This window comes from Saccopteryx bilineata, chromosome 2, assembly GCF_036850765.1.
Source record: "Saccopteryx bilineata isolate mSacBil1 chromosome 2, mSacBil1_pri_phased_curated, whole genome shotgun sequence".
NCBI classification, from domain to species: Eukaryota; Metazoa; Chordata; class Mammalia; order Chiroptera; family Emballonuridae; genus Saccopteryx; species Saccopteryx bilineata.
The window spans coordinates 133,064,942-133,090,828 of NC_089491.1; the positions used below are offsets into that span (position 1 = coordinate 133,064,942).

The following is a 25,887-nucleotide window of genomic DNA, read 5'->3' on the forward strand; positions in this document are numbered from 1 at the left end:
CTTTCTCTTCCTAATCTTCCCATTTTATCTTCTCTTCACAACACAAATTGGAGGCTGATGTGATGTACACAGTGTGTGTGGTGGCAGTGGGATCTATAAAGACCAGACTTTGACTCTCGTGTGTTTTAAGGCATATAGGAAACCAGGAGTATCTCATTAACTTCTCAGTTAAATGAAAAAGCATTAATAAACCTTAACGATTTCATGTTGGACTGAACCAACAGTTTAACATGACTGACCATCAATCAATTACTCTTGCTTTAGCCTTCTATCTCAGCACTATAACCTAGGTCCACTCAGAAATTAGGCAAAAGATTAAAATTGATTGTTTTATTTTCCATATGGCACTTCACATACTCTTATTTGCATCTTGAAGTCATATGAATATGGCAAATGCCAAACATGCTATTTATCTGTACTTATAATCCAGAAAATTTCTGAATTAAGTATCTTTCCCTTCAGAAGTGTTATAGGTCCAAATCAGATCCCTGTAACTAAAAAGGAATGAGGGATGACTCTAGGTAAGAGTCCCAACAGAAAAGCAGGATAACTTAGTGATTCAGAGTATAGATTTTGTTTGTTAGTTTATGTATTTATTTTTACTTTTGTAGAGAGAGAGAGAAGGGAACAATAAAGAAAAAGAGAGAGAGAGGCAGAAACACCAATTTTTTTGTTCCATTTATTTATGTATTCACTTGGTTCATTCTTGTGTGCGCCCTGAACAGAGATCGAACCCACAATCTTGATGTACTTGGGATGATGCTCTAACCAACTGAGCCAGGGCCAGAGTATGGATTTTAGAGTCACTCTCACCTCTGCCACTATGACTTTGGGCACAATTCTTAACTTTCCTGAATTTTATTTTCCACAGCTTGGGGCAAAGTTTTAGGATCACATTTATAAAATGTGAAAATTAGCTAATATTTGGCTTTTAGTAGGCACTCAATTAATACTAACTATTCTTATTATCAGAACCTTCCTTTATAGGACTTACTTTATTCTACTTCTGCAAGTGGGATTCTGATCATCCTGATTCCATATTTTATATGCAGGAGAAATAAAGGAACACAACTAAGAATTCAGAAGAGGGGGCCAATAATAAACTCTGAGAAGCCTATTCTGTAGGGTCTTGGTCCTCCCAACTTTCAGACAGCTGATAACTAAACTTATATTACTAATCTTTGATACTCTAGCAGGGGTCCCCAAACTTTTTAAACAAGGGGCCAGTTCACTGTCCCTCAGACCGTTGGAGGGCCGCCACATACAGTGCTCCTCTCACTGACCACCAATGAAAGAGGTGCCCCTTCCAGAAGTGCGGTGGGGGGCTGGATAAATGGCCTCAGGGGGCCAAATGCGGCCGTAGTTTGGGGACGCCTGCTAGAGAAAGAATCATGCTGAAAGAACTCAGCTTCCTGAATTTACAATTTTAATATTACATTTTCAAAGCCAGCATATTACCTGGTTGCTTTTGCCGGGGTTTTGGCAAGTTGGTCACACATGTATGTGGGCACATGAGGATATTGCACGGATGTAAAGATCCTTCTAGAAAGAGCTGTTTTGTTTGAGATATATGGATCCCTCCTAGTGGAGTTTTTGGCAATGTATTAGCAGGCACCAGAGCAAGACAATAAACCCCCACTTGATGAATGCTATCGATTGCCTAGAAAAATAAAAAGAAAAATATTTAGTGAGATTAATTTTACTACATTTGACATCCTCTTAAAATAAATGCATTATTCTACTCTAGGACTTTTCTTTCTCTATCCATTCTATTCTAGGTCTAGAATATGGTATTATTAAGATCCCATATGTCTAGAAGTACCTAATCTTTTCAATGATGGTACAGGTCAATAGAAGAGGTTAAGACATGATCTAAATGGATAGAAATGAACACTGATTTGCAAGCCTAAATATGTTCTCTTTTTTAAAAAAAATATTTACTTACTAATTTGAGAGAAAGGAAAGGAGAGGGTGAGAGACAAAGAAACATTGATTTGTTGCTCCAGGTTTTTATGCATTCATTGGTTGATTTCTTTTATGTGCTCTCATCGGGGATTGAACCCGCAACCTTGGTGTACTGGGATGATGCTCTAACCAACTGAGTTACTCAGCCAGGGCTGTTCTCTCCAGAGTGATAATGTAGAAAACCTAGACATTTGTTTTGGTTCTTTTTACATTTTATCTACCCAACATAGCTCAATTAAATTGAGGCAAAGTATTTTATTATAAATACAACAGAAGCTCTGTAAGTGGGCCCTGCTTAAGTGGTTCACCAAGTTAGTAGGAATCTCCTCTGCAAAACTGCACACAGCACACTGGGGGCTGCTGGCCCCCTCTCTGCACCTCTGCCCCAGCTCTACACCTGTGTGCTTGCTGAGCAACCGCTGTGCTTGCTTCTACACTTATTATGCCAGCTGTTCTTGTTAGTGTTTACATAATTTAATTATTAAATCAATTGGTAAAATATGAATGCAAAACAATATAAGCCCTGGCCAGATAGCTTGGTTGGCTGAAGTGATGTCTGAAAGTGTAGAGGTTGTCGGTTCGATTCCTGGTCAGGGCACATACAGGAACAGCGCGATGTTCTTGTCTGTCTCTTTCTTCCTGCCTCTCTCTTAAAAAAACAAACAAGCAAACAAACAAAAAACCCCCAGAAAGTTACACTTTGGAAAGACTCATTAAGAATGAGCTCCTCTGAAAAATCTACTGTTGATTGGTATGGTCCAATTAATTCTAAAAGGTAAGGATTGCCCTGGACGGTTGGCTCAGTGGTAGAGCATCGGCCTGGCGTGCAGGAGTCCCGGGTTCGATTCCCAGCCAGAGCACACAAGAGGAGCGCCCATCTGCTTCTCCACCCCTCTCCCTCTCCTTCCTTTCTGTCTCTCTCTTCCCCTTCCCGCAGCAAAGGCTCCATTGGAGCAAAGTTGGCCCGGGCACTGAGGATGGCTCCATGGCCTCTGTCTCAGGCGCTAGAATAGCTCTGGTCGCAACAGAGCAACGCCCCGGATGGGCAGAGCATCGCCCCCTGGTGAGCATGCCGGGTGGATCCCGGTCGGGCACATGCAGGAGTCCGTCTGACTGCCTCCCAGTTTCCAACTTCAGAAAAATACAAAAAAAATAATAATAAAAAGTAAGCATTAGATGTTCAGGTCCTTGTTCAAATACTCACGTTTTAATCTAACTCAAAGGAAATGAAACTAAAAACCAAAGACAATGCATTTGGATGTTGTTTATGAAAGTAATTTAACCTGGAATTCAAATTGGTGTACTCATACACTAATCTGCATGAAACGAATGAGCACTTATGCTTTGTGTTAAAATTTAATAGTTGAGACCCTGTCCGGTTCACTCAGTGGATGGAGCAGTGGTCTGGCACACAGAGTTCTGGGTTCAATCCCTGGTCAGAACACACACATCTGCTTCTCTTCCCCTCCCTCTTCCCCCTCTCTTATTCTTCCCCTTTTATAGCCAGTGGGTCAACTAGTTCAAGCATCAGCCTCAAGCACTGAGGATAGCTCGATTGGTATGAGCATCGGTTCCAGACAGGGGTTGCTGGGTGAATCCTGGTGGGAGTGTATTGCGGGAGTCTCTCAATTTCCCCTCCTCTCACTTGAAAAATTTCCCATTTTTATGAGTTCTGTTTTAATTGACTTTTATTTTTACTTTTTATTTTAAAGAGAATTTTCATAACAGTTTATTCATACCAAACTGACAACATAATGCTAGGAGCAGGATCTCAAATACTGTACAGAATACCAGTTCTTTGGTTTATTTTATGACTTTGAAATTAAGGAGAGGACATAAAGAAGATTTCATGAAGGATGCTTGAACCACCTTTTTAAACTACCTACCAACCAAACATAGCAGTTAAGGAGATCCTATTGTATTACCCACAAGTCTTATGAAAAGGAGATACACCTTAGAAGAAGGCAACATCATTCATAACAGACTTACAAGGCCTTTTATTGAAACAACTTAAAAGGGTAAAAGAATAAACTTGATGCCTGACCAGGCAGTGGCACAGTGTCATCCTGGGACACTGAGGACCCAGGTTCAAAACCCCGAGGTCATCAACTTAAGCGCAGGGTCACCAGCTTGAGCATGGGATTGCCAGCTTGAGCGTGGGATTATAGATATGACCCATGGTCACTGGCTTAAACCCAAGGTCGCTGACTTGATTCCAAAGTCACCAGCTGGAGCAAGGGGTACTGGCTCGGCTGGAGCCCCCTAGTCAAGGCACATATGAGAAAGCAATCAATGAACAATTAGGATGCCACAACTACGAGTTGATGCTTCTCATCTCTTTCCCTTTCCCTTTCTGTCTGTCTGTCTCTCTCCTTCCTTCACTATAAAAAACAAACAAACAAAACACCACCAAAACTTCAAAATCTATACTCCTTAGACTATCTTACTAATTAACATAGACAACTAGGATATGGCAAATCTGACAGTTCCGAATATACAGAAAGTTAGCAAAAGTATTACATATAGCCGGAATTCCCAACTGAACACCATCTGGTGAGTTGTGTTGTCTATTGACCACCTTCCTCGGAAGGTGCTAAGTTATGAATTAAGTTTATTATGTATAGAAGGGAATTAACCTCTGGACTCTGCCACAGTACCCTTACTGTTCTACTATAAATCCAAGTGCTCCACGTTGAGAAGCTAGAGTCTGAGAAAATAATGCCCCCTCAATTCATGCCGAAATCAGACCCCAAATGATTTTACAAGAAATTGAATTAGTAAGTTAGCACAGCATTTAATTCCTAAAGTTGTTTCCCAGGGAAAAGTAATAAGCACCTTGGGGAATTTCAATTTTCTGTGACAGGAAAAAACATACTTCACTACAAGATTCAACCATTATACTCCAAAGTTCATTCTAACAAAATAAGCAGTTTGTTTCTTTGAAAATATGAACAGTATAAAAAATATTCTCTCTACAGGTCTGATTTGTAGCCATCTTTCAGAGATCAGCCTAGTCCCACCTTCTTCAAAGTTTTTTCTGTCTAGTGTACCTTCAGTAGAATCTCTTTCTCCTGATTTTCCATTGCAAATAGCTGTTATGTCACCTGATAATTTAGAATCACAGATCTTGAGGATAGAAAGAAATCTTTTTTTAAAAATTTTAATTAAAAATTTAAATTTATTGTGTTAACATGGATTCAAGCGTCCCACCCAATATAACACTCTCACCCCCCAACAACATGCCCCCCATTACACCCTCTTTGCTCCCCTCCTCCTGACTCACTACCCCCCTTCCCTCTGGGATTTTCTGTCCTGTTATCTGTATCTATGTGTTATGTATATATAATTTCACTCATCCCTTCACCTTCTCTGATCCTGTCCCCTTATCCTCCTCCCCGGATAGCTGTCCCTCTGGTCCGTGACCCCTCCTCTGCCTCTATTCCGTTCCTCAGTTTACCATATTCATTAAATTCTACATATAAGTGAGACCATATGATATTTGTCTTTCTCTGCCTGGCTTATTTCACTTAGCATAATAATCACCAGGTCCATCCATGCCAACATAAAAGGTAAGATTTCCTTCTTTTTCACACCTGTGTGGTATTCCATTGTGTATATGTACCACTGCTGTTTAATCCACTTGTCCATTGATGGACACTTGGGCTGTTTTCAGATCTTGGCTATTGTACACAATGCTGCAATAAACACAGGGATGCACATCTTCTTCTGAATCAGTATTTTTGGATTCTTATGATATATTCCTAAAAGTGGAATAGCTGGGTCAAAAGGCAGTTCCATTTTTAATTTTTTGAGGAAACACCATACTGTTTTCCACAAGTCTGTACAAGTCTGCATTCCCACCAGCAGTGCAGGAGGGTTCCCTTTTCTCCACACTCTCACCAGCACTTGTTGTGTGTTGATTTGTTAATGAGTGCCATTCTGACAGTTGTGAGATGGTATCTCATTGTGGTTTTCATTGGCATTTCTCTGATGATTAGTGACCCTGAACATTTTTTCATATGCCTATTGGCTATCTGTATGTCCTCTTCGGAGAACTGCCCATTTTTTAATTGGATTGTTTACCATCCTGGTGTTGAGTTTTAGAAGTTCTTTATAAATTTTGGTTACTAACCCCATCAGACGTATTGGCGAACATGTTCTCCCACTATGCCAGTTCTCTTTTTATTTTGTTAATAGTGTCTTTTGCTGTGCAAAAGCTTTTGAGATTAATATAGCCCCATTTGTTTATTTTGTCCTTTATTTCACTTGCCTGTAGAGATAAATCGGCAAAAATATTGCTATGAGAGATATCAGTTTACTGCCTGTGTTTTCTTCCAAGATATTTATGGTTTCATGACTTACATTTACCGTATTTTTCGCTCCATTAGACACACTTTATCATAAGACACACCTAGGGTTTTAAGGATGAAAATAAGAAAAAAAATATTCTGAACCAAATGGTGTGTTAAAATGTTTAATAAAATACTGTATTTTTCACTCCATAAGACACACAGGCATTTCCCCTTCCATTTGGGGGGGAGGGTGCGTCTTATGGAGCAAAAAAATATGGTAAGTCTTTTATCCATTTTGAGTTTATTTTCGAGAATAGTGTAAGTTGATGGTCTCATTTCATTTTGTGCATGTACCTGTCCGATTTTCCCAACACCATTTACTAAAGAGACTGTCTTTACTCTGTTGCATACTCTAACCTCCTTTGCAAATATCAATTGACCATAAAGGTGTGGGTTTACTTCTCGGTTCTCTGTTCTGTTCCATTGATCTGTATGCTTGTTCTTACACCAGTACCCATCTGTTTTGATTATAATGGCCTTGTAGTATTACCTGGTATGAGGAAGTGTGATACGTCCATTTTGTTCTTCTTTTTCAAGATTGCCGAGGCTATTTGGATTCTTTTTTTGGCTCCAAAAATTTCTGGAATATTTGTTCTAAATCTATGAATATGTCATTGTTATTTTAACAGTTGGGTAATAGACATTTTAATGATGTTTATTCTTCCTATCTATGAACATGGTATATGCTTCCACTTGTTTGTATCTTCCTTGATTTCTTTTTCAATGTCTTACAATATTCCAAGTACAAGTCTTTTACCTCCTTGGTTAAATTTATTCCTAGGTACTTAATTATTTTTGTTACAATAGTGAAGAAGATTGTTTCCTTAATTTCTCTGACAATTTATCGTTGGTATACAAAAAACACTACTGATTTCTGAATATTAATTTTATATCCTGCCACCTTGCCAAATTTATCAGGTCTAGAAGTTTTTTGCCTAAGACTTTAGGGTTTTCTATATATAGTATCATGTCATCAGCAAATAATGAGTTTTACTTCTTCTTTTCCAATTTGGATGCCTTTTATTTCTTCTTCTTGTCTGATTGCCGTGGCTAGAACTTCCAGAACTATGTTAGGGGGCACTCCTGTCTTGTTCCTGATCACAAGGGGATTGCTTTTATGTCCATTGGGTATGATATTGGCTATCAGTTTATCATAGGTGGCCTTTATTATGTTAAAGTATGTACATTGTATTCCCACTTTGCTGAGAGTTTTGATCATAAGTGGGTGCTGGATTTTATCAAATGTTTTTTTCTGCATCTATTGATATAAACATGTGAGTTTTATCCTATATTTTGTTTATGTAATGAATCACATTTATTGATTTACAAATATTCTACCAGCCTTGTGTCTCCGGAATAAATCCCACTTGATTATGATGTATGACTTTGTGTGTGTGTGTGTGTGTGTGTGTGTGTGTGTGTGTGTAAGAGAGAGGGACAGAGAGAGGGACAGACAGGGACAAACAGGAAGGGAGAGAGATGAGAAGCATGAACCCTTCATTATGGAACCTTAGTTGTTCATTGATTACTTTCTCATTATGTGCCTTGGCCGAGGGGCTAGGAGCAGACTGAGTGACCCCTTCCTTGCTCGAGCCAGCAACCTTGGTGAGCTGTGCTCAGACCAGATGAGCCCTCACTCAAGCCAGTAACCTCACGGTTTCGAACCTGGGTCCTCTGCATCCCAGTCTAATGCTCTATCCACTGTGCCACCACTTGGTCAGGCGATATATGACCTTTTTAATGTATTGCTGGATCCATGTTGCTAATATTTTTTTGAGAATTTTAGTATCTATGTTAATCACGGATATTTGCCTATAGTTTCTTTCTTTGTAGTGTCTTTACTTGGTTTTGGAATGAGGATGATGCTTGCCTCATAAAATAAGCTTGGAAGTCTTCCCTCTTGAACTGTTTTGAATAGCTTGAGAAGGATAGCTGTTAGTGCTTCTTTGAATGTTTGGTAAAATTCGCCTGTGAAGCAATCTGGTCCAGGACTTCTGTTTGATGTCAGTTTTTTAATAACTGTTTCAATTTCATTTGTTGTAATCAGTCTGTTTAGGTTTTCTGATTCTTCCAGATTGAGTTTTAGAAGATTGTATGTTTCTAGGAATCTATCCATTTTGCCTAGGTTGTCCAATTCTTTTGCATATAGATCTTCACAGTATTTTTTTATAATCCTTTGTATTTCTGTGGTATCAGTTGTTACTTCTCCACTCTCATTTCTAATTTTATTTATCTAGGTCCTCTCTTTTTTTCCTGATGAGTCTGGTTAAAGGTTCATCAATCTTGTTTACCTTTTCAAAGAACCAGCTCTTGGTTTCATTGATCTTTTCTATTGTTTTTTTTAGCTGCTATGTCCTTTATTTCCACTCTGATCTTTATTATTTCCTTCCTTCTAGTTCCTCTGGGTTTTATTTGTTGTTCTTTTTCTAGTTACTTTAGATGCAGGGTTAGATTGTTTATTTGAGCTTTTTCTTGCTTCTGAAAGCATGCCTGTAATGCTATGAACTTTCCTCTCAGGATTGCTTTTGCTGTGTCCCATAGATTTTGAGTTGTTGTATGTTCATTTTCATTTGTTTCAAGGAAATTTTTTATTTCTTCCTTGATCTCATTTTTAACCCATTAGTTATTTAATAAGATACTATTTAGCCTCCAAGTGTTTGAATGTTTTTCTATTGTAGTTAATTTCTGGTTTCATTTCACTGTGATTAGAGAAGATGCTTGATATGATTTCAATCTTCTTAAATTTATTGAGACTTGTTTTATGTCCTAATATGTGGTCTATCCTAGAAAATGTACCATATGCACTTGAAAAGAATATATACTTTGCTGCTTTGGGGTGAAAGGTCCTGAAGATTTCAATTAAATCCAGTTGATATAGTGTGTCATTTAAGGCCTCTGTTTCTTTGATAATTTACTGCCTGAAGAATCCTTCCACTGATGTTAGTGGGGTATTAAAATCCCCTACTATTATAGCATTGCTGCCACCCTTTATATCCATCAAAATCTGTTTCATATATTTAGGTGCTCCTATATTGGGTGCATACACATCTATAATGGTTATATCCTCCTGTTGAATTGCTCCCTTTATCATTATGTTGTGACCTTCTTTATCCCTTACTATATAGCCTTTATTTTAAAGGCTACCCCAGATATAAGTATTGCTACCCCAGCTATTTTTCATTTCCATTTGCATGAAATATTTTTCCCCACTCCTTCACTTTCAGTCTATGTGTATCTTTTGTTTTGAGGTGGGTCTCTTGTAGACAGCATATGAACAGGTTGAGTTTTATTATCCATGCAGCTACCCCATGTCTTCTGATTGAAGCATTTAATCCATTTACATTTAAGGTTATTACTGATATGTAGTTGTTTATTGCCAGTTTATTCTTTAAACCTACAATACTTTTTCTCTTGATTTCTTTTTTCCTTTCCACTTTTTATAGCAGGCCCCTTAACATTTCTTGTAGTACTGGTATGGTTGTAATGAATTCCTTGAGTCTTTTTTGTCTGGGAAGTCTTTTATTTCTCTTCAATTTTATTTTTATTTCTTTTTTTTTCTTTATTCATTTTTAGAGCGGAGAGAGAGGGAGAGAGAAAGAGACAGAGAGAGAGAAGGGAGGAGGAGCTGGAAGCATCAACTCCCATATGTGCCTTGACCAGGCAAGCCCAGGGTTTCGAACGAGCGACCTCAGCATTTCCAGGTCGACGCTTTATCCACTGCGCCACCACAGGTCAGGCCTCTTCAATTTTAAATGATAGCCTTGCTGGATAAAGCCGTCTTGATTATAAGTTCTAGTTTTACATAACTTTGAATATTTCTTGCCAATCCCTTATGGCCTGGAGTGTTTCTGCTGAGAAGTCAGATGTCATCCTTATGGAGGTTCCTCTGCAGGTAATTAACTGCTTTTCACTTGCAGCTTTTAGTATTCTTTCTTTGTCTTTTAACTTTGGCATTTTAATTATGATGTCTTGGTGTAGGCCTCCTTGGGTTCTTCTTTAATGGGATGTTCTGTGCTTCTTGAACTTGTGTGACATTTTTTCTTCATCAATTTATAGAAATTTTCAGCTATGATTTCTTCAAACAGGTTCTTTATCCCTTGTTTGTTCTCTTCTTCAGAAACCCCTATGATGTGGATGTTGTTTCTCTTAATGTTGTCACAAAGGTCTCTTAGAGATTTTCAGTCTTTTTGAGCCTCTTTTCTTTTTGCTGCTCTGCTTCCATTTTTTCATTTATCTTGTGCTCTAAATTGCTGAGTCAATCCTCTGCTTTATCAAGCCTACTGTTAATTCCTTCTAGTGCAGTCTTTGTTTCTGATATTGTATTTGTCATTTCTAACTGGTTCTTTTTTATGATTTCAACATCCTTTTTGATGTTTATTATCTCTTTGTTTAAGTTCTCATTGTGATTACCTATTGTTGCTGTAAGATTGTTGAGCATCCTAAAAATCATTATTTTACACTCTTGAGTCTGGTAGTTTGGTTACTTTCATTTCATTTAGTTATTTTTCTGGGGATTTCTCTTGTTGATTCATTTGGGTCATATTTCTTTGTCTTCCCATTTTGTCTATGTATTGGGTATCATTGTCTGACTTTGAAATTTGTTGTGGTGTCTTTATGAGGAAGATGGGCTCAGTGGTACTGGCCTCCAAGCCACCTGAGTTCCTTGCTCTAGGAATGTTTCTTGGGGGTTGTATTTTCCCTTCTGTTGTATGTGAGTATTGAATGCACCTGGTCCTTTCGTGTGTGCGGTTAACCCTTCAGGCTGGTTGGCTCTAAGGGTCAATCTTGATCATGCTTATTAGACAGTGTACAGTGTCTGTCCTGTTGGGTATATTTATTCTCCACAGTGTCTGGTTCCTGCTGGACTCCTCCTTTGGGTTTGCTGCATGTGTAGGTAGTTTTTTGTTGTTGTTGTTGTTTTTTTACAGAGACAGAGAGAGTCAGAGAGAGGGATAGATAGGGACAGAGAGACAGGAATGAAGAGAGATGAGAAGCATCAATCATCAGATTTTTGTTGCGACACCTTAGTTGTTCATTGATTGCTTTCTCATATGTGCCTTGACCGTGGGGCTACAGCAGACCGAGTAACCCCTTGCCCAAGCCAGCGACCTTGGGTCCAAGCTGGTGAGCTCTGCTCAAACCAGATGAGCCCGTACTCAAGCTGGTGACCTCGGGGTCTCGAACCTGGGTCGTCCACATCCCAGTCTGATGTTCTATCCACTGCGCCACCACCTGGTCAGACTTGTGTAGGTAGTTGAGTTTAGGGTTGGTGCTGTCTGCCACCCACTGCTAGTTGTGTTGGTTCTGGTCTTCTTGAGTTGGTGTCAGCCATTGTTTATAACCTGCTGTGGGCTACCTGTCTGGAGCTACTACTCTGTTTGCTATCTGTGTCTGTGTTTTCAGTGCCTAGGTAGTGTGGGAAGAGCCAACCTGTGTATAAGGATCAGCTTCCTCCTGCTTAGAGATGACAGCAGCTCCGTAAAAATCCCAAGCTCCATAAGGTTTGCCTCCAATTTTCAGCAGCTCAATCTCCTTTTGCAGTTGCTGGGTCTTCTCACAGAGTCTTCTGTAGTGTGAGCTCAGCTTGGCCTCACCCAACCAACCTCTCTACAGGTTGCAAGCTTGTTGGATTAGTGCAGCTGAGGTTGGGAATACAACATTAGTAGGACAGGGAAAGTGGCCTCTACTCCAGAGCCTAATCTCTCAGCCACTGCTGGATATCCAATTCCATTTCTCTTCAGTGAGGTGAGGAGCAGGTTCAGATTGTGTAGGACCGACAGTTCCCTCTGCAGCAGTTCTTCTGGCTGTTGACTTCCTGGTCTCAGGGAGGAAGACTTGAGTCTTCCCCTGGAGCTGACTATGCCCTCTTAGAAAGTGGCTAAGCCGCTTGACCAGACCCAAACAATAGGGTCACAGGGACCCACTCTTTGAATGTCTGTGCTCCATGCCTCTCTCCCTTCCCGCTGTGAAATCTAGCCCAGTGGGGCAAGATATCCAGCACCCAGGCCAGCTGATGGTGAAGCTCCACCCTATCCAATGCGCATGAGTCACTGTGCCGGTGCTGATCACAGAAAGTGGAACTCTCCTCAGCTGGGCCCAGTGTGTGATGAGCCCTCTCTTAGGACACGCCACCAGCAAGGTATGTTAGGTCCTGAACCAATGCTCTCCATAGCTGGCCACTGGATACACCAGCCCTGGACCTCCCTAGAGGAAACCTGGTACAGACCAGTGGGGGACACTGCCCGTGACTAGCCCTCAGCAACCTTCTTGGAGCTACAAGCTATCCAGAGTTTATGGCTGCCTTTGCTGGTCCCAAGTGCACATAGAAATACCAAGCTGCACACCTACGCTGGCTTTTACCCACACTGGGCCTGGGGGAAGGTCCACAGAAGGCCAACGTTCCCTGAGCTCCAGCCTCCTGTAGCTTCTGTTTGCTGGCTGCTTGTTGGGTGGGCTCAGCCACTGAAAAGCCTGTTCAAGTTTAGAGCCTGGAGCAATTCCAGAATTAGAAAGGGTGGTGGGTGTGGCTCCACCCTTCGGCCCCAGGAGTCAGTCTGTCCAGACTTTTTTCACAAACCTTAATAGGGTGTGGCCCCAGGAGTCCAGTGGACACGGCATCTGAGACCCAGAGGTGTGGTATTCCCACAGTCAGGACAGTTTCTACTGAGTCTCCTGTGAGGCGGAAGCACCAGTCATGGACTCGGGAGCATGTGGGGTAGAGGGGTGGTGAGGCTCTGGTTTCAATGCCAGAAAACTGAGTCACTGACGTGCCTACTGCTTCCTGGCTGGCTTCTCAGTACGATCCAGTCTCCATAAGATGGGACAGCAGAGATTATCAAGGGTGGGCAGTTGCTTTTTCCTAGGCTAATGCTGCTCAGAGGGGACTGCTCCACCCAAGAAAGATGGCAAATGTAGTACTGGAGAATGACTTAGTACAGGGGTTCCAGTGGCTGTCCCCCACAGTGTCTCTCCCTGGGCCACCAACTTCACACTCTCCTCATGCAATTCTAGGCCTCTCAGCCTTCCCTCTACTGGAGCCCTGGGTGAGTGGCTGGCTGTAAACGAGATTTTCTGCGCTGACCCTATAAGATGGAGCCTGTGTGTGTCTCTAAGAGCTCCATCTCTTTCTTGTAGACAGAATCCTCAGCTCTTTTCACTGCCAAATGTTGTGATTGGCACCTCTTCTAGGCTCTGGGGCTCTAGGCTTGGGTGCCGGCCTGGGGCTTAGGGCCCTCTCTTCTCAGGGCGACCCTCCCCACAGTGAAAGTCCCTCCAGACCCTCAGCCACCCCTCACTCCTTGGAGCAGGGCAACCCTTTCCGCATCTCTGCCCTTCCTACCAGTCTCCATGTGGCTTCTTCTGTGGTTCTTGATTATAGACTCCTCTTTGTTTAGTGCAAAGTCGGTTTTTCAAGATGACTTTACTTAAATTAAGTTGTAATCCAATTTGGTCCTGGGAGGTGGTAGTTGGAACATCTGCCTACTCTGTTGCCATCTTTGAATCCCGGAAGAAATCTTAAAAGTCACTCATCTCATGCTTGCAGCATTTCTACAACATTACCACTGACTGGCTGTTAATAAATCCAAATGCCCTGAGCAGACAAGTTATAGACGTTGGGAACACTCTCAATACCATATCAGCTGCTATGCAAGGACAGTCCATATTCTTAGACCCTCCACTTACCCAACAAACAATTGATGATGTGCTGGCATAGCTAACTGGTTCTGGGGACTGAGAAGGGAACAAAAGAGATAAAGTCCTAGTTTTCAAAGGGTTTATATTACAGTGGATGTAGAAAAAAATAAAAATATATGGTGATAAATACTAAGTAGAAAAAGAAGAGTACGGGGACAGAGTTAAAGGGAATGTTATTTTGATGTCTGTAAACATCTTCATGGACACTATGCTCATGATTATTTTTGCTATTAATAATCACCATCATTTACTGAATGCAGGCACTAAATATTTAATTTTCTAATTAGTATCAAATAATCCTCCTAATAGCTCTGTAATGTAAGTAATTTTATGGCCACTTTATAGATTAGGAAATAAGCTCACTGAAGTTAAGTAACTTGCCTAAAAGCACATAACTGGTAGGCAGTAGCACTGGGATTCAGGGTCTGAGTATACATGAAGACTAAGCAAGCTCCTTTCATCACTAGCCTGCCTTCTCTAGAGACACATCCCTTATACTGAACCTGAATCTTTCTCTTTCCCTAATGGTTTGTGTCACCTAGCTCCTGAACTCCATAGTAAAGCCAGCATTCTAATTTTCTGGATCCCTTGCACTTTTAACATGAAGTAAGATTATAACTATTGACAAGTGAATTGATTACTGTCAAAGATGGGTTCCACATATGGACAGTTAAAACTCTCTCATGAGTTGCAAACACTCAGGAAAGAAAAATGAAAAAATTTGCTGAGGCAAGTAAATTCAGTTGTCTTTGACAACCCAAGCAGAAAATTACTATGTGGTCCACAGGGAGAAATAGTATTATATAATTTTGCTAATAGTACCAAGAATATTTAAATAGTGGCTTGCAAGAAAAAAATAAGGTGGCACAACTAGTCCATCAAAGAAAATGTTAAGCACCAGTTGTTGCCAACTTTGACAACAAAGCCAACCTGCCCCGACAAAACCCAAGGTGTGCTCACCTGCAGCACACGGCTCATCCACTGGAAACTGTCTTCCTCAGAAGCGTCGGGTCTTTGTTCCGCAACTACCACAATGCGCTCATCATAAAATACAGACACAGAAAACACAGCAATTCTAAGAGAGACAGATCAAACACATCAGGAATCCCTTCACATCCAGTCCTGTTCATTTTGCTCACTTGGAATTCAGAGAAGAGACATCCCCACCACACTAGCCAAGAATGAGTAGTTTAGAAAAGAAGATGTACAATCATTATATCAAAATGAGGACTCAAAAACATGGATTAGGCACCATTGTCATGAATGTCAGGACACAGTGATAAGTAAGACAGAGGTCCTGTCTTCATGAAGTCTGCATGTGAGAAAGACAGAACAAGTAAATATAAAAGAATCTCATGTTGTAGTGTACACTGAGAGAAAACTAAGGCAGGGCAAGGGGTGGAATGGGGGATGGGTGTACTATGAAGGAAGCACTCCCTGAGGAATGGACACTGGAGCAGAAACCTGAATGAAGTTGGGGATGTGAGCCACATGAAGATCTGGAGGAAGTGGTTTTTGGCAGAGGGAATGAAAGTGAAAAATATCTGAGGTAGGAACAAGCTTGGCAGGTTTGAGGAAAAGCAAAAAGCCAGTGTGCTTGGAGCAGAGTGGTGAAGCAGAGAGCAGTGGGGAGAGGTTTGAGCCAGGCCAGGCTAGTCACGGAGGACCTGGTAGGCCAAGGGAAGGGGATATTTTGAGTGAGGTCTCTGCCCACACATCCTCTTACTAGTAAGACTCTTAGACCACCCTCCATAAACTGGCACACAAACACCTGTCCCCCGTGCGCTTTTTTTTTTTGCATAGCATTTGTCACCATCTCATATGTTATTTATTTCCCTTTGTGGTTACTGTTTCTTTCAATGAGAATATGAGCTTCATGAGGCCTGTTTGGTTCAATACCATGCCCTGAGCATCTAGAACAGTGGCATACAGTTGGCACCCAATAAATATTTGTTGAACTAATGCATGAAATAATGGGAAGTCATTGGAGAGCTGAATATACCTGTATACCTGACCATCTCCCTTCCTTCCTTTGATCCATACATATTTATTGAACACCTACTGTGTGCCAGGTGCTATGCTGAGTGCTGGGGATACAGTTATGACTAAAGACAGAAGGTCTAGTGCACCATGGAGCTCACATCTCATAAGAAGCCACACTATGACAAAAACTACACATTTCAGAAACTGGTTCTCTATTGGATTAATTCATTTTTCTTCCTCAAAAACTAAAGGGCCTGACCAGGCAGTGGCGTGGTGGATAGAGCGTCAGACTGGGATGCAGAGGACCTAGGTTCGAGACCCCGAGCTCACTGGCTTGAGCGCAGGCTCATCTGGTTTGAGCAAAGCTCACCAGCTTGGATCCAAGGTCACTGGCTTGAGCAAGGGGTTACTCAGTCTGCTGAAGGCCCACGGTCAGGGCACATGTGAGAAAGCAATTAATGAACAACTAAGGTTTCACAACGAAAAACTGATGATTGATGCTTCTCATCTCTCTCCATTCCTATCTGTCTGTTCCTATCTATCCCTCTCTCTGACTCTCTCTCTGTCTCTAAAAAAAAAAAAAAACAACAGCAAAAAACTAAAGGGACACCAAGATTGCTTTAAAAACATATCCATAATTGTAAACTAACAAACAGGGCATCAATTACTCAAATTTGTACCAAATATCTTTTCTTGAACTCTTAAGCCAAGACAAAAGGACATCTAATTGACTTCATCCATGGAATTTGAAATTAGTACTTATGTACTATGTCAACCTCTGTGTTAAAACGATATAATAATTTACTTAGAGATGAGTAAGAGAAACAATTCTTAGATGGAAAACTTCTACAGAGTAGCATCTATCTCAGACTGAATGGGACTACTTCTGTATTGAAGGGATGTAGGAAGTTCAACATTATAGAATCCTCCTCAGTCCTCAGAACTCAACAAAACTGAAATATAGGATATTGTTATATCTTACTTCTCTCAATTATAGCCAAAGATTCAGACATTTTAAGACAAACATTCAAAGTCTGGTTTCTGCTATGCTTAACTAAAAATAACCTATCACTTAGACGAGAATCTACAGAATACAACTCAAATCACCCGATGGATGTAGATTCTACTGAAAATCTTAATGCTTGCACTTTGTACTACTCACCTTCCTCTATAAACAGTCTTTATTGATTCAACAGCCAATCCAGTGGCAACGATATCATCAGCATTGTGTCTTCGACCACTAACCATCAGTAACCCATCCATTTTTCCAACCACAAACACCAAGCTGCCCTGAAAGATAAGTGATTTATTTTGATTTCCATAATTTAAATAGTAAAACAGACATTTTACTTCCCACTTTGAAATAAATCACATGAAAAATATAAGAAAAAATACCATACTTTATGGATTCTAAGAGTGTTTCACATCTTGGCATCTTGGAAATTAGTGAAAAAACTCAGTGACATCTTACACTTAATGGGATCTGGCAGTATATAAGAAAGGAATCTGTTCACATTTATTCCTAGGGAGGAATTATATATATAATATAAGAGGGTGACTAGGATGGTGCACAAGCAGCTTATTTTCCCAGTCATAATTACATATTAGTTATCTTCTGTACTTATTCATGGGATGGGTGCAGAGGAGAAAAATGTTAAGTCAGTTAATTACTGTAATTAGGAAGAGATAAAACTGGTTTTTTTTAATTTTTAATTTAATTTTATTTATTCATTTTTAGAGATGACAGAGAGAGGGAGAGAGAGAGAGAGAGGGAGAGAAAGGAGAGAGAGACAGAAAGAGAAGGGGGGAGGAGCTGGAAGCATCAACTCCCATATGTGCCTTGACCAGGCAAGCCCAGGGTTTCGAACCAGCGACCTCAGCATTTCCAGGTCAACGCTTTATCCATTGCGCCACCACAGGTCAGGTAGAGATAAAACTGTTTTAATGTGAGAATAACTGTTTCAGGTTTATAAGAGTAATGCTTATGCCTTAATTATATTTTTGTATATATTTCCTTTCAGTCTGTTCTCCATAATATCTTTACATTATATTGTTTATATTATGTTGCATTTTGTACGTATATTTTAATATCTTTTTCAAATTTAACAAATACAATATGCATTTCCATGCTATTATATAGTATAATTAATTCACACCTGCATGATCTACTTACTAGATATACTTCAATTTATGTTTTTTCATTTAGGTTATATTCAATTTTCACTATTATAAATTAAACATATTTATGCTTGAAAAAAAAGGGCAATGCTCTTTCTATCTGGCAAGATCACAAATAGACTAATAAAAAAAGGTCAAAGGAAGGCTGTAGGAGCCTCTTGTTTCCAGTAAAATAAGAGCCACAGAAAAGTATGCTGTTAATGCTCTAAAAGCATCACTGTATAAATTATTTTATTTATTATTTAATATAATTATTATCAATAAGTCTCCCAGGCCCACTTGCAATAAGTTAACTTTTTCTATTCATCACAGAAGTCCTAAGTTTCTTGTACCATTCATCTGTATTCATTACCTCGTAATCATCTCCATGTGAGTGTCACTCACTGACTTACTGAGTGTGATGCAGTGCCACACAATGTGTGAGCTAAAGACAAAAGAGAACTAGTCATTTCCAACACACTGTGAAAAATGCTATGCTGGAAATAAATAAAGAGAATGAGAGTCACTGCTAGTCTCCCATGTCTGTTTCTCCATTTCTTTCCCAGTAATAGAATTTTTAGCTGTGCATGGCTGACCAAAATAAGGACAGCATTTCATCTCCCTTGCAGCCAGGTGGGCCATGTGACTGGGTCAGAACAGAAAGATGTAAGTGGAAGTGCTGCTCAGAAGCTTCAGGGAATCTTCCTTAAGAGACTGTAGTACTGCACCCTTTCCTCTGTCTACTTCCCTAGAATGCAGATGTGATGGCTGGAGCTCCACCCTGGACATCAGTAGTGGAGTGGTAAGCCAAAAGAATTTCTTGGTGCTGAGTGAGGAAGTCAAGAAAACAGGTGTGGACTTCTCTTTCTAGGAGAGTGATTCTCTTAGAAGTGTGTCCATGTCCCCACCACCCTCCATAAATGTTGAGAAAGATAACAAAATTAGATCTTTTCTCATATAACTTAACCATTAAGAAGAGAAGAGTGGGTAAGGAAGTAATCAGAGATGGATGGAGGTACATGGGCCTAACTATGATAATAATTACCTATTACTTATAAAATAAAATCCAAACTTCCCATTATGTCAGGCAAAGCCCATCATGACCCAGCTCTATGCCTTCCCAGTTGGCTCATGAAGCTGGCAACGAGCTCTTTGAAAACAGGTTTTGTGTCCCTAATTGTCTATAAACTCAGTGACTATAAATACCATTTGCTGGAAAACAAACTGCTTTCATTCAAAGAATTTACTATCATACAAGTTGTATTGGTGATAATATGTATGAAAATGCTTTACAAACTATTTCTTATGGTTTCCCTTTGCTATTTTTTTTTAATTTTGAGAGTACATTTATTAAAGCTGGGGACAATGAAACAAAGAAGGGTTTAGGATAGAAGAAACAACGAGAGAGAGCCTGGGCGGGCGGGGCTGTTTTGGCTCTAGAAATTTTTTTTTTTTTTTTTTTTCTGAAGTTAAAAACAGGGGCTCTAGAAATTTTACAGGAAAGAAATAAGCCAAAAAAAGGCTGGTGTCAGCTCACTAGAAAATCAGAAAAAAAGGGCCTTGGAGACAGGTTCAGAGAGCTCACTGGTCCCCTGGTTACAAGTCTCATGGGGTTCCTTACAGTTTAGGAGATGCATGCCTGGGAAAGAAGAAAGGTGTGGGCATGCTCCCAAGAGGGAGAGTGCGTCCTCCCTTTGCTATTAAAGGAAACTTTTTCAGCACACTTCCAATATATTGAAACATATTAATCAAATCAAAGAAAGGTAGCAAGAATAAGTGAAGAGTTCTGAAAATAAAAACTGTCTCAGTTTGGAGGAGTCAAATGAACTTGGATAACAGAAGCAATGAACATGAACTCATTTATGACATTCTTATAGGAACTGCTCTAAATGTAAGTTAAGCAGCCCTATAAACACTCTTGGACTAATCAGAAGTTGTACTGTTCTATGAACCAAAGTTCAAATATTTAAATAAGATGCACCAAAACAAACATGAAAGCATCACTTACTGGCCCTACAAACCCAAGCAATCCTGACCGGATGAATGGCATGTCCCCAACAGGAGAGCCTGCAGAATTCACTGGAATCACCTAAAAGACAGAAAAAAAAAGAAAGTACAATTTGATTTTTTTTTTTCTTTAAAAACGTATTTGAGGCCCAGCTAGGTGGCTCGGTGGGTAGAGTGTCATGATGGCATGCTGAGGTCGCAGGTTCAATCTCCGGTCAGGAGATACACAAGAAGAAACAAATGAGTGCACAACTAAGTAGAACAACAAGTTGATGCTTCTCTCTCTCTTTCTGTCTCTCTCTCTTTCCCCCCTCCCCACTCAAATCAATGAAATATTTTAAAAATATATATTTGAGCCCTGGCAGGTTAGCTCAGTTGGTTAGAGCATCATCCCAATATGCCAAGGTTGTAGGTTCAATCCCTGATTAGGGCACATACAAGAATCAATCAATGAATGCATAAGTAAGTAGAACAACATATCTATGGGGTTTTTTTCTCTCTATCTTCTTCTCTCTCAAATCAATAAATAGAAAGTTCGCCTGACCAGGCAGTGGCGCAGTGGATAGAGCATTGGACTGGAATGCTGAGGACCCAGGTTCGAGACCCCGAGGTTGCCAGCTTGAGCACGGGCTCATCTGGTTTGAACAAAAGCTCACCAGCTTGGACCCAAGGTCGCTGGCTCAAGCAAGGGGTTACTCAGTTTGCTGAAGGCCCGCGGTCAAGGCACATATGAGAAAGCAATCGAACAACTAAAGTGTCGCAATGCTCAACGAAAAACTAATGATTGATGCTTCTCATCTCTCCGTTCCTGCCTGTCTGTCCCTGTCTATCCCTCTCTCTGACTTTCTCTCTGTAAAAAAAAATAAAAATAAAAAAATAAAAAAATAAATAGAAAATTAAAAATATATTTGAGAACCTCTCATGCATGTGGGATATCTGACTCTTCCACATATATGTTATGTATTAAATTTTGTATGTTCTCTTGTAAAAAAAAAGTATTTGATTTTTTGTCTTTGTCTTTAAAAAATTATATACAAGTAATATATACTAAAATTATATACATAGTAAATAAAGAAATCCTACACTCTTTAAGAGATAACAATCATTTACAGTTTCTTGTTTATCTCTTTGGGCTTTTTAAAGATACATACATTAGCATATTAAAAATGTATTTTTGCCCAGACTGGATAGCTCAGTTGGTTAGAGCATCATTTCAATATGCAAAGGCCTCCAGTTCTATCCCCAGGTGGGGCACATATAGGAACAAATTGATGTTTCTTTCTCTCTCTCTCTCTCTCTCTCTCTACTCCCTCTAAAATCAATAAGTAAAAAAATTTTTTTTAAGAAAAATTTATATATATTACTTTGCAATTTGCCTTTTCAAGTACTATATCTTGCATACTATACAAGTTGGTAATAGTCTATCTCCTTTTGTACAATAGTTCTATAACAGTGGTTTTCAATCTTGTTATCGTTGGAGACCAATGACAATAGGAGAATTATTTCAAGGGCTGCTAAGGAAGAAGTAAAAACCATTATTAGTATATTATGCATTACCTTTTAATTATAATACTGTATAATGAAAATTCTCAAAATTAACCAAACAGTAAAAAAAAATTTTAATAGAATACAACTGAAATTTTTAGAAAGCAATATTTAATTCAAGAAAAGCTAGTGCAAAATCTGCTGTTGCTTCTTTGCAATACTTGATAACCGAGGCTGCAGTTTTGTTTCCAAGAGATGAAGTGCTGCATGGACTTCCATTCAGTTTCTCTGTTTAGTTTTTATTAGTGATAGGGTGAAAAAAGTCATCTCACACAAGTAGGTAGTAGAAAATATGATTAAAAATTTAATAGTTTTATATCTAACAGATGGATATTTTTTTCCAGTGATATCCAAAATTGTGACAATGATTGTATTTTACATTTGGACACCAAAGTGACATCAGAAAATAAATCTATCAGTATTTTTATTCACAATGATTAAGAAAGCAGGAGTTGATATCTCCCATGAATGGGTTATTGAACTGATGTTACCTTTAGGGGATCCTCATTTTCAGGGTAATAGTGGTCAAAGTTTGAATTAATGCTCTTAGATGTTGCCTTATTATATTAAATATGAATTTCTAGTTGATGTCTACAGCAATCAAAAAGTCTTGGCAGGTTGGTTCAGTGGTAGAGTGTCGGCCCAGCATGTGGATATCCCAGGTTTGATTCCCAGTCAGGGCACACAGGAGAAGCAACCATCTGCTTATCGAACCCTCTCTTTCTCTCTGTCTCTCTTCCCCTCCTGCAGCCATGGCTCGATTGGTTAGAGGGCATTGGTCCCAGGCACTGAGGATGGCTCCCTGGAGCCTCTACCTCAGGTGCTAAAAAATAGCTCAGTAGCAAGCATGGCCCCAGATGGGCAGAGCATCAGCCCCAGATAGGGGTTGCAGGGTGGATCGTGGTTGGGGCACATGCGGGAGTCTCTATCTCCCCTACTCTCACTTGTAAAACAAACAAAAAAAATCTTGGAAAAGTGAAAACATTTCTACATCTATGTAGCATTCTTTTTTTTTTTTTTTTTTGTATCTTTTCTAAACTGAAAACGGGGAGAGACAGTCAGACAGACTCCCGCATGTGCCCGACCGGGATCCACCTGGCACGCCCACCAGGGGGCGATGCTCTGCCCCTCTGGGGCATCGCGTCCTTGCGACCAGAGCAACTCTAGCGCCTGGGGCAGAGGCCAAGGAGCCATCCCCAGCGCCCGGGCCATCTTTGCTCCAACAGAGCCTCGCCGCGGGAGGGGAAGAGAGAGACAGAGAGGAAGGAGAGGGAGAGGGGTGGAGAAGCAGATGGGCACCTCTCCTGTGTGCCCTGGCCGGGAATCGAACCCGGGACTTCCGCACGCCAGGCCGACGCTCCACCACTGAGCCAACCGGCCAGGGCCTATGTAGCATTCTATGTAGCACTGAATACTATGTAAGTTTGTCTGGATGCTTTTTGTCTATTGCTTATGACTTCTAAATGTTTGCACAGTGCAAAATGTTATTCGAATGAGCCCACAAGTCAAAGATATATAAAACAACCTCAATAATATTTTCATCGATGATACAGGCTGGTAAGTGGCAATTACCCTGAGCATAAATGAATTCAACTAAGATCACTGGGTCTATAATCTTCAGCATCAGGGTGATTAATTCTTTTGAAGACCAGCATGAAATTTCTAGCAGACCAGTGGTTGAAACATACTGCTATGAATGGAGGCTAGGATAGCAAAGCCCTTCATGTAAAATGTATGTTCTATTTCTGGCTATGCCACTTACTAATAATGTGGACCTTGGGCAACTTCCTAGACTTCTTTAAACCTCTGTTTCTGTTGTCATAAAATGAAACTCCCAAAGACTTTCACATACAAGCTTGGGGTAAAGATTAAGGGAATAGAAACAGATTTTCAGACATAAGAACAGTGCCTGGCCTAGAGTCAGTACTCAGGAAACTAGTAGAAATTAGTAGCTATTAGAAAATAACCAGTCTTTCTGGCTGTGTGGATCATTCTAATTTTTCACTGTTACAAACAGTGCTTTATAGAATACTCCTATACATATTTTTGTGCAATTGTATAAAAAGCATTAATCTTGTCAATTTTTTTATTATCAATTTTACTGGGGTGACATCAATAAATCAGGGTACATATGTTCAAAGAAAACGTCCAGGTTATCTTGTCAATCGATTATGTTGCATACCTATCACCCAAAGTCAGATTGTCCTCCGTCACCTTCTATCTAGTTTTCTTTGTGCCCCTCCCCCTTCCCATCCCCCCCACCACCACCACCACACTCCTGTCAATGTCTCTTAGTCTCGTTTTTATGCCCCAGCTACATATGGAATAATGCAGTTCCTGTTTTTTTCTGATTTACTTATTTCACTCTGTATAATGTTATCAAGATTCCACCATTTTGTTGTAAATGATCCGATGTCATCATTTCTTATGGCTGAGTAGTATTCTATAGTGTATATGTGCCACATCTTCTTTATCCAGTCTTCTATTGAAGGGCTTTTTGGTTGTTTCCATGTCTTGGCCACTGTGAACAATGCTGCAGTGAACATGGGGCTGCATGTGTCTTTACATATCAATGTCTCTGAGTTTTTGGGGTATATACCCAGTAGAGAAATTGCTGGGTCATAAGGTAGTTCTATTTTCAGTTTTTTGAGGAACCACCATACTTTCTTCCATAATGGTTGTACTACTTTACATTCCCACCAACAGTGAATGAGGGTTCCTTTTTCTCCGCAGCCTCTCCAACATTTGCTATTACCTGTCTTGTTAATAATAGCTAATGTAACAGGTGTGAGGTGGTATCTCATTGCAGTTTTGATTTGCATTTCTCTAATAACTAACGAAGATGAGCATCTTTTCATATATCTGTTGGCCATTTGTATTTCTTCCTGGGAGAAGTGGCTGTTCATGTCCTCTTCCCATATTTTTATTGGATTGTTTGTTTATTGTTGAGTTTTATGAGTTCTTTATATATTTTGGATATTAGGCCCTTATCTGAGCTGTTGTTTGAAAATATCGTTTCCCATTTAGTTGGCTGTTTATTTTGTTGTTAGTTTCTCTTGCTGAGCAAAAACTTCTTAGTCTGATGTAATCCCATTCATTTATTTTTGCCTTCACTTCCCTTGCCTTTGGAGTCAAATTCATAAAATGTTCTTTAAAACCAAGGTCCATGAGTTTAGAACCTATGTCTTCTTATATGTACTTTATTGTTTCAGGTCTTATATTTAGGTCTTTGATCCATTTTGAATTAATTTTAGTACAAAGGGACAAACTGTAGTTGAGTTTCATTCTTTTGCATGTAGCTTTCCAGTTTTCCCAGCACCATTTGCTGAAGAGGATTTCTTTTTTCCATTGCGTGTTGTTGGCCCCTTTATCAAAAATTATTTGACCATATACATGTGGTTTTATTTCTGGACTTTCTATTCTGTTCCATTGGTCTGAGTGTCTATTTTTCTGCTGTTTTGATTGTCGTGGCTCTATAATATAGTTTAAAGTCAGATATTGTAATGCCCCCAGCTTCGTTCTTTTTCTTTAGGATTGCTTTGGCTATTCGAGGTTTTTTAAAATTCCATATAAATCTGATGATTTTTTGTTCCATTTCTTTAAAATATGTCATTTGAGCCTGACCAGGTGGTGGCGCAGTGAATAGAACGTCAGACTGGGATGTGGAAGGATCCAAGTTCAAGACCCAGAGGTTGCCAGCTTGAGCGCGGGCTCATCTGGCTTGAGCCAAAAAAAGCTCACCAGCTTGGACCCAAGGTCGCTGGCTCGAGCAAGTTACTTGGTCTGCTGAAGGCCCACGGTCAAGGCACATATGAGAAAGCAATCAATGAACAACTAAGGAGTCCCAACGAAAAACTGATGATTGATACTTCTCATCTCTCTCCGTTCCTGCCTGTCTGTCCCTATCTATCCCTCTCTCTGACTCTCTCTCTGTCCCTGTAAAAATAAATAAATAAAATTTTAAAAAAATTAAAAAAAAATGTCATTGGAATTTTGATGGGAATTGCATTCAATTTGTATATTGCTTTGGGTAATATGGCCATTTTGATTATATCTATTCTTCCTATCCAAAAAAAAGGAATATTCTTCCATCTGATTGTATCTTTTTCGATTTCCCTTAACAATGCTTTGTAGTTTTCATTATATATAGGTCCTTTACATTCTTTGTTATGTTTATTCTTAG

At 39.8% G+C, this 25,887-nt stretch overlaps 1 protein-coding gene across 5 annotated transcripts in view; it reads right to left on the minus strand.

Moving 5' to 3' along the window:
• The window catches only part of DIP2B (disco interacting protein 2 homolog B), a 306,098-nt gene that overhangs the window by 47,169 nt on the left and 233,042 nt on the right, over positions 1-25,887 (minus strand). For all 5 annotated transcript variants that reach the window (XM_066257838.1, XM_066257837.1, XM_066257836.1 and 2 more), the window contains 4 exons: positions 20,161-20,241; positions 17,158-17,285; positions 14,973-15,087; positions 1,459-1,660 (listed from right to left, as the gene is read on the minus strand). In XM_066257838.1, coding sequence (XP_066113935.1) covers positions 1,459-1,660; positions 14,973-15,087; positions 17,158-17,285; positions 20,161-20,241 — 526 coding nt within the window. The remainder of the gene's footprint in view (positions 1-1,458; positions 1,661-14,972; positions 15,088-17,157; positions 17,286-20,160; positions 20,242-25,887) is intronic.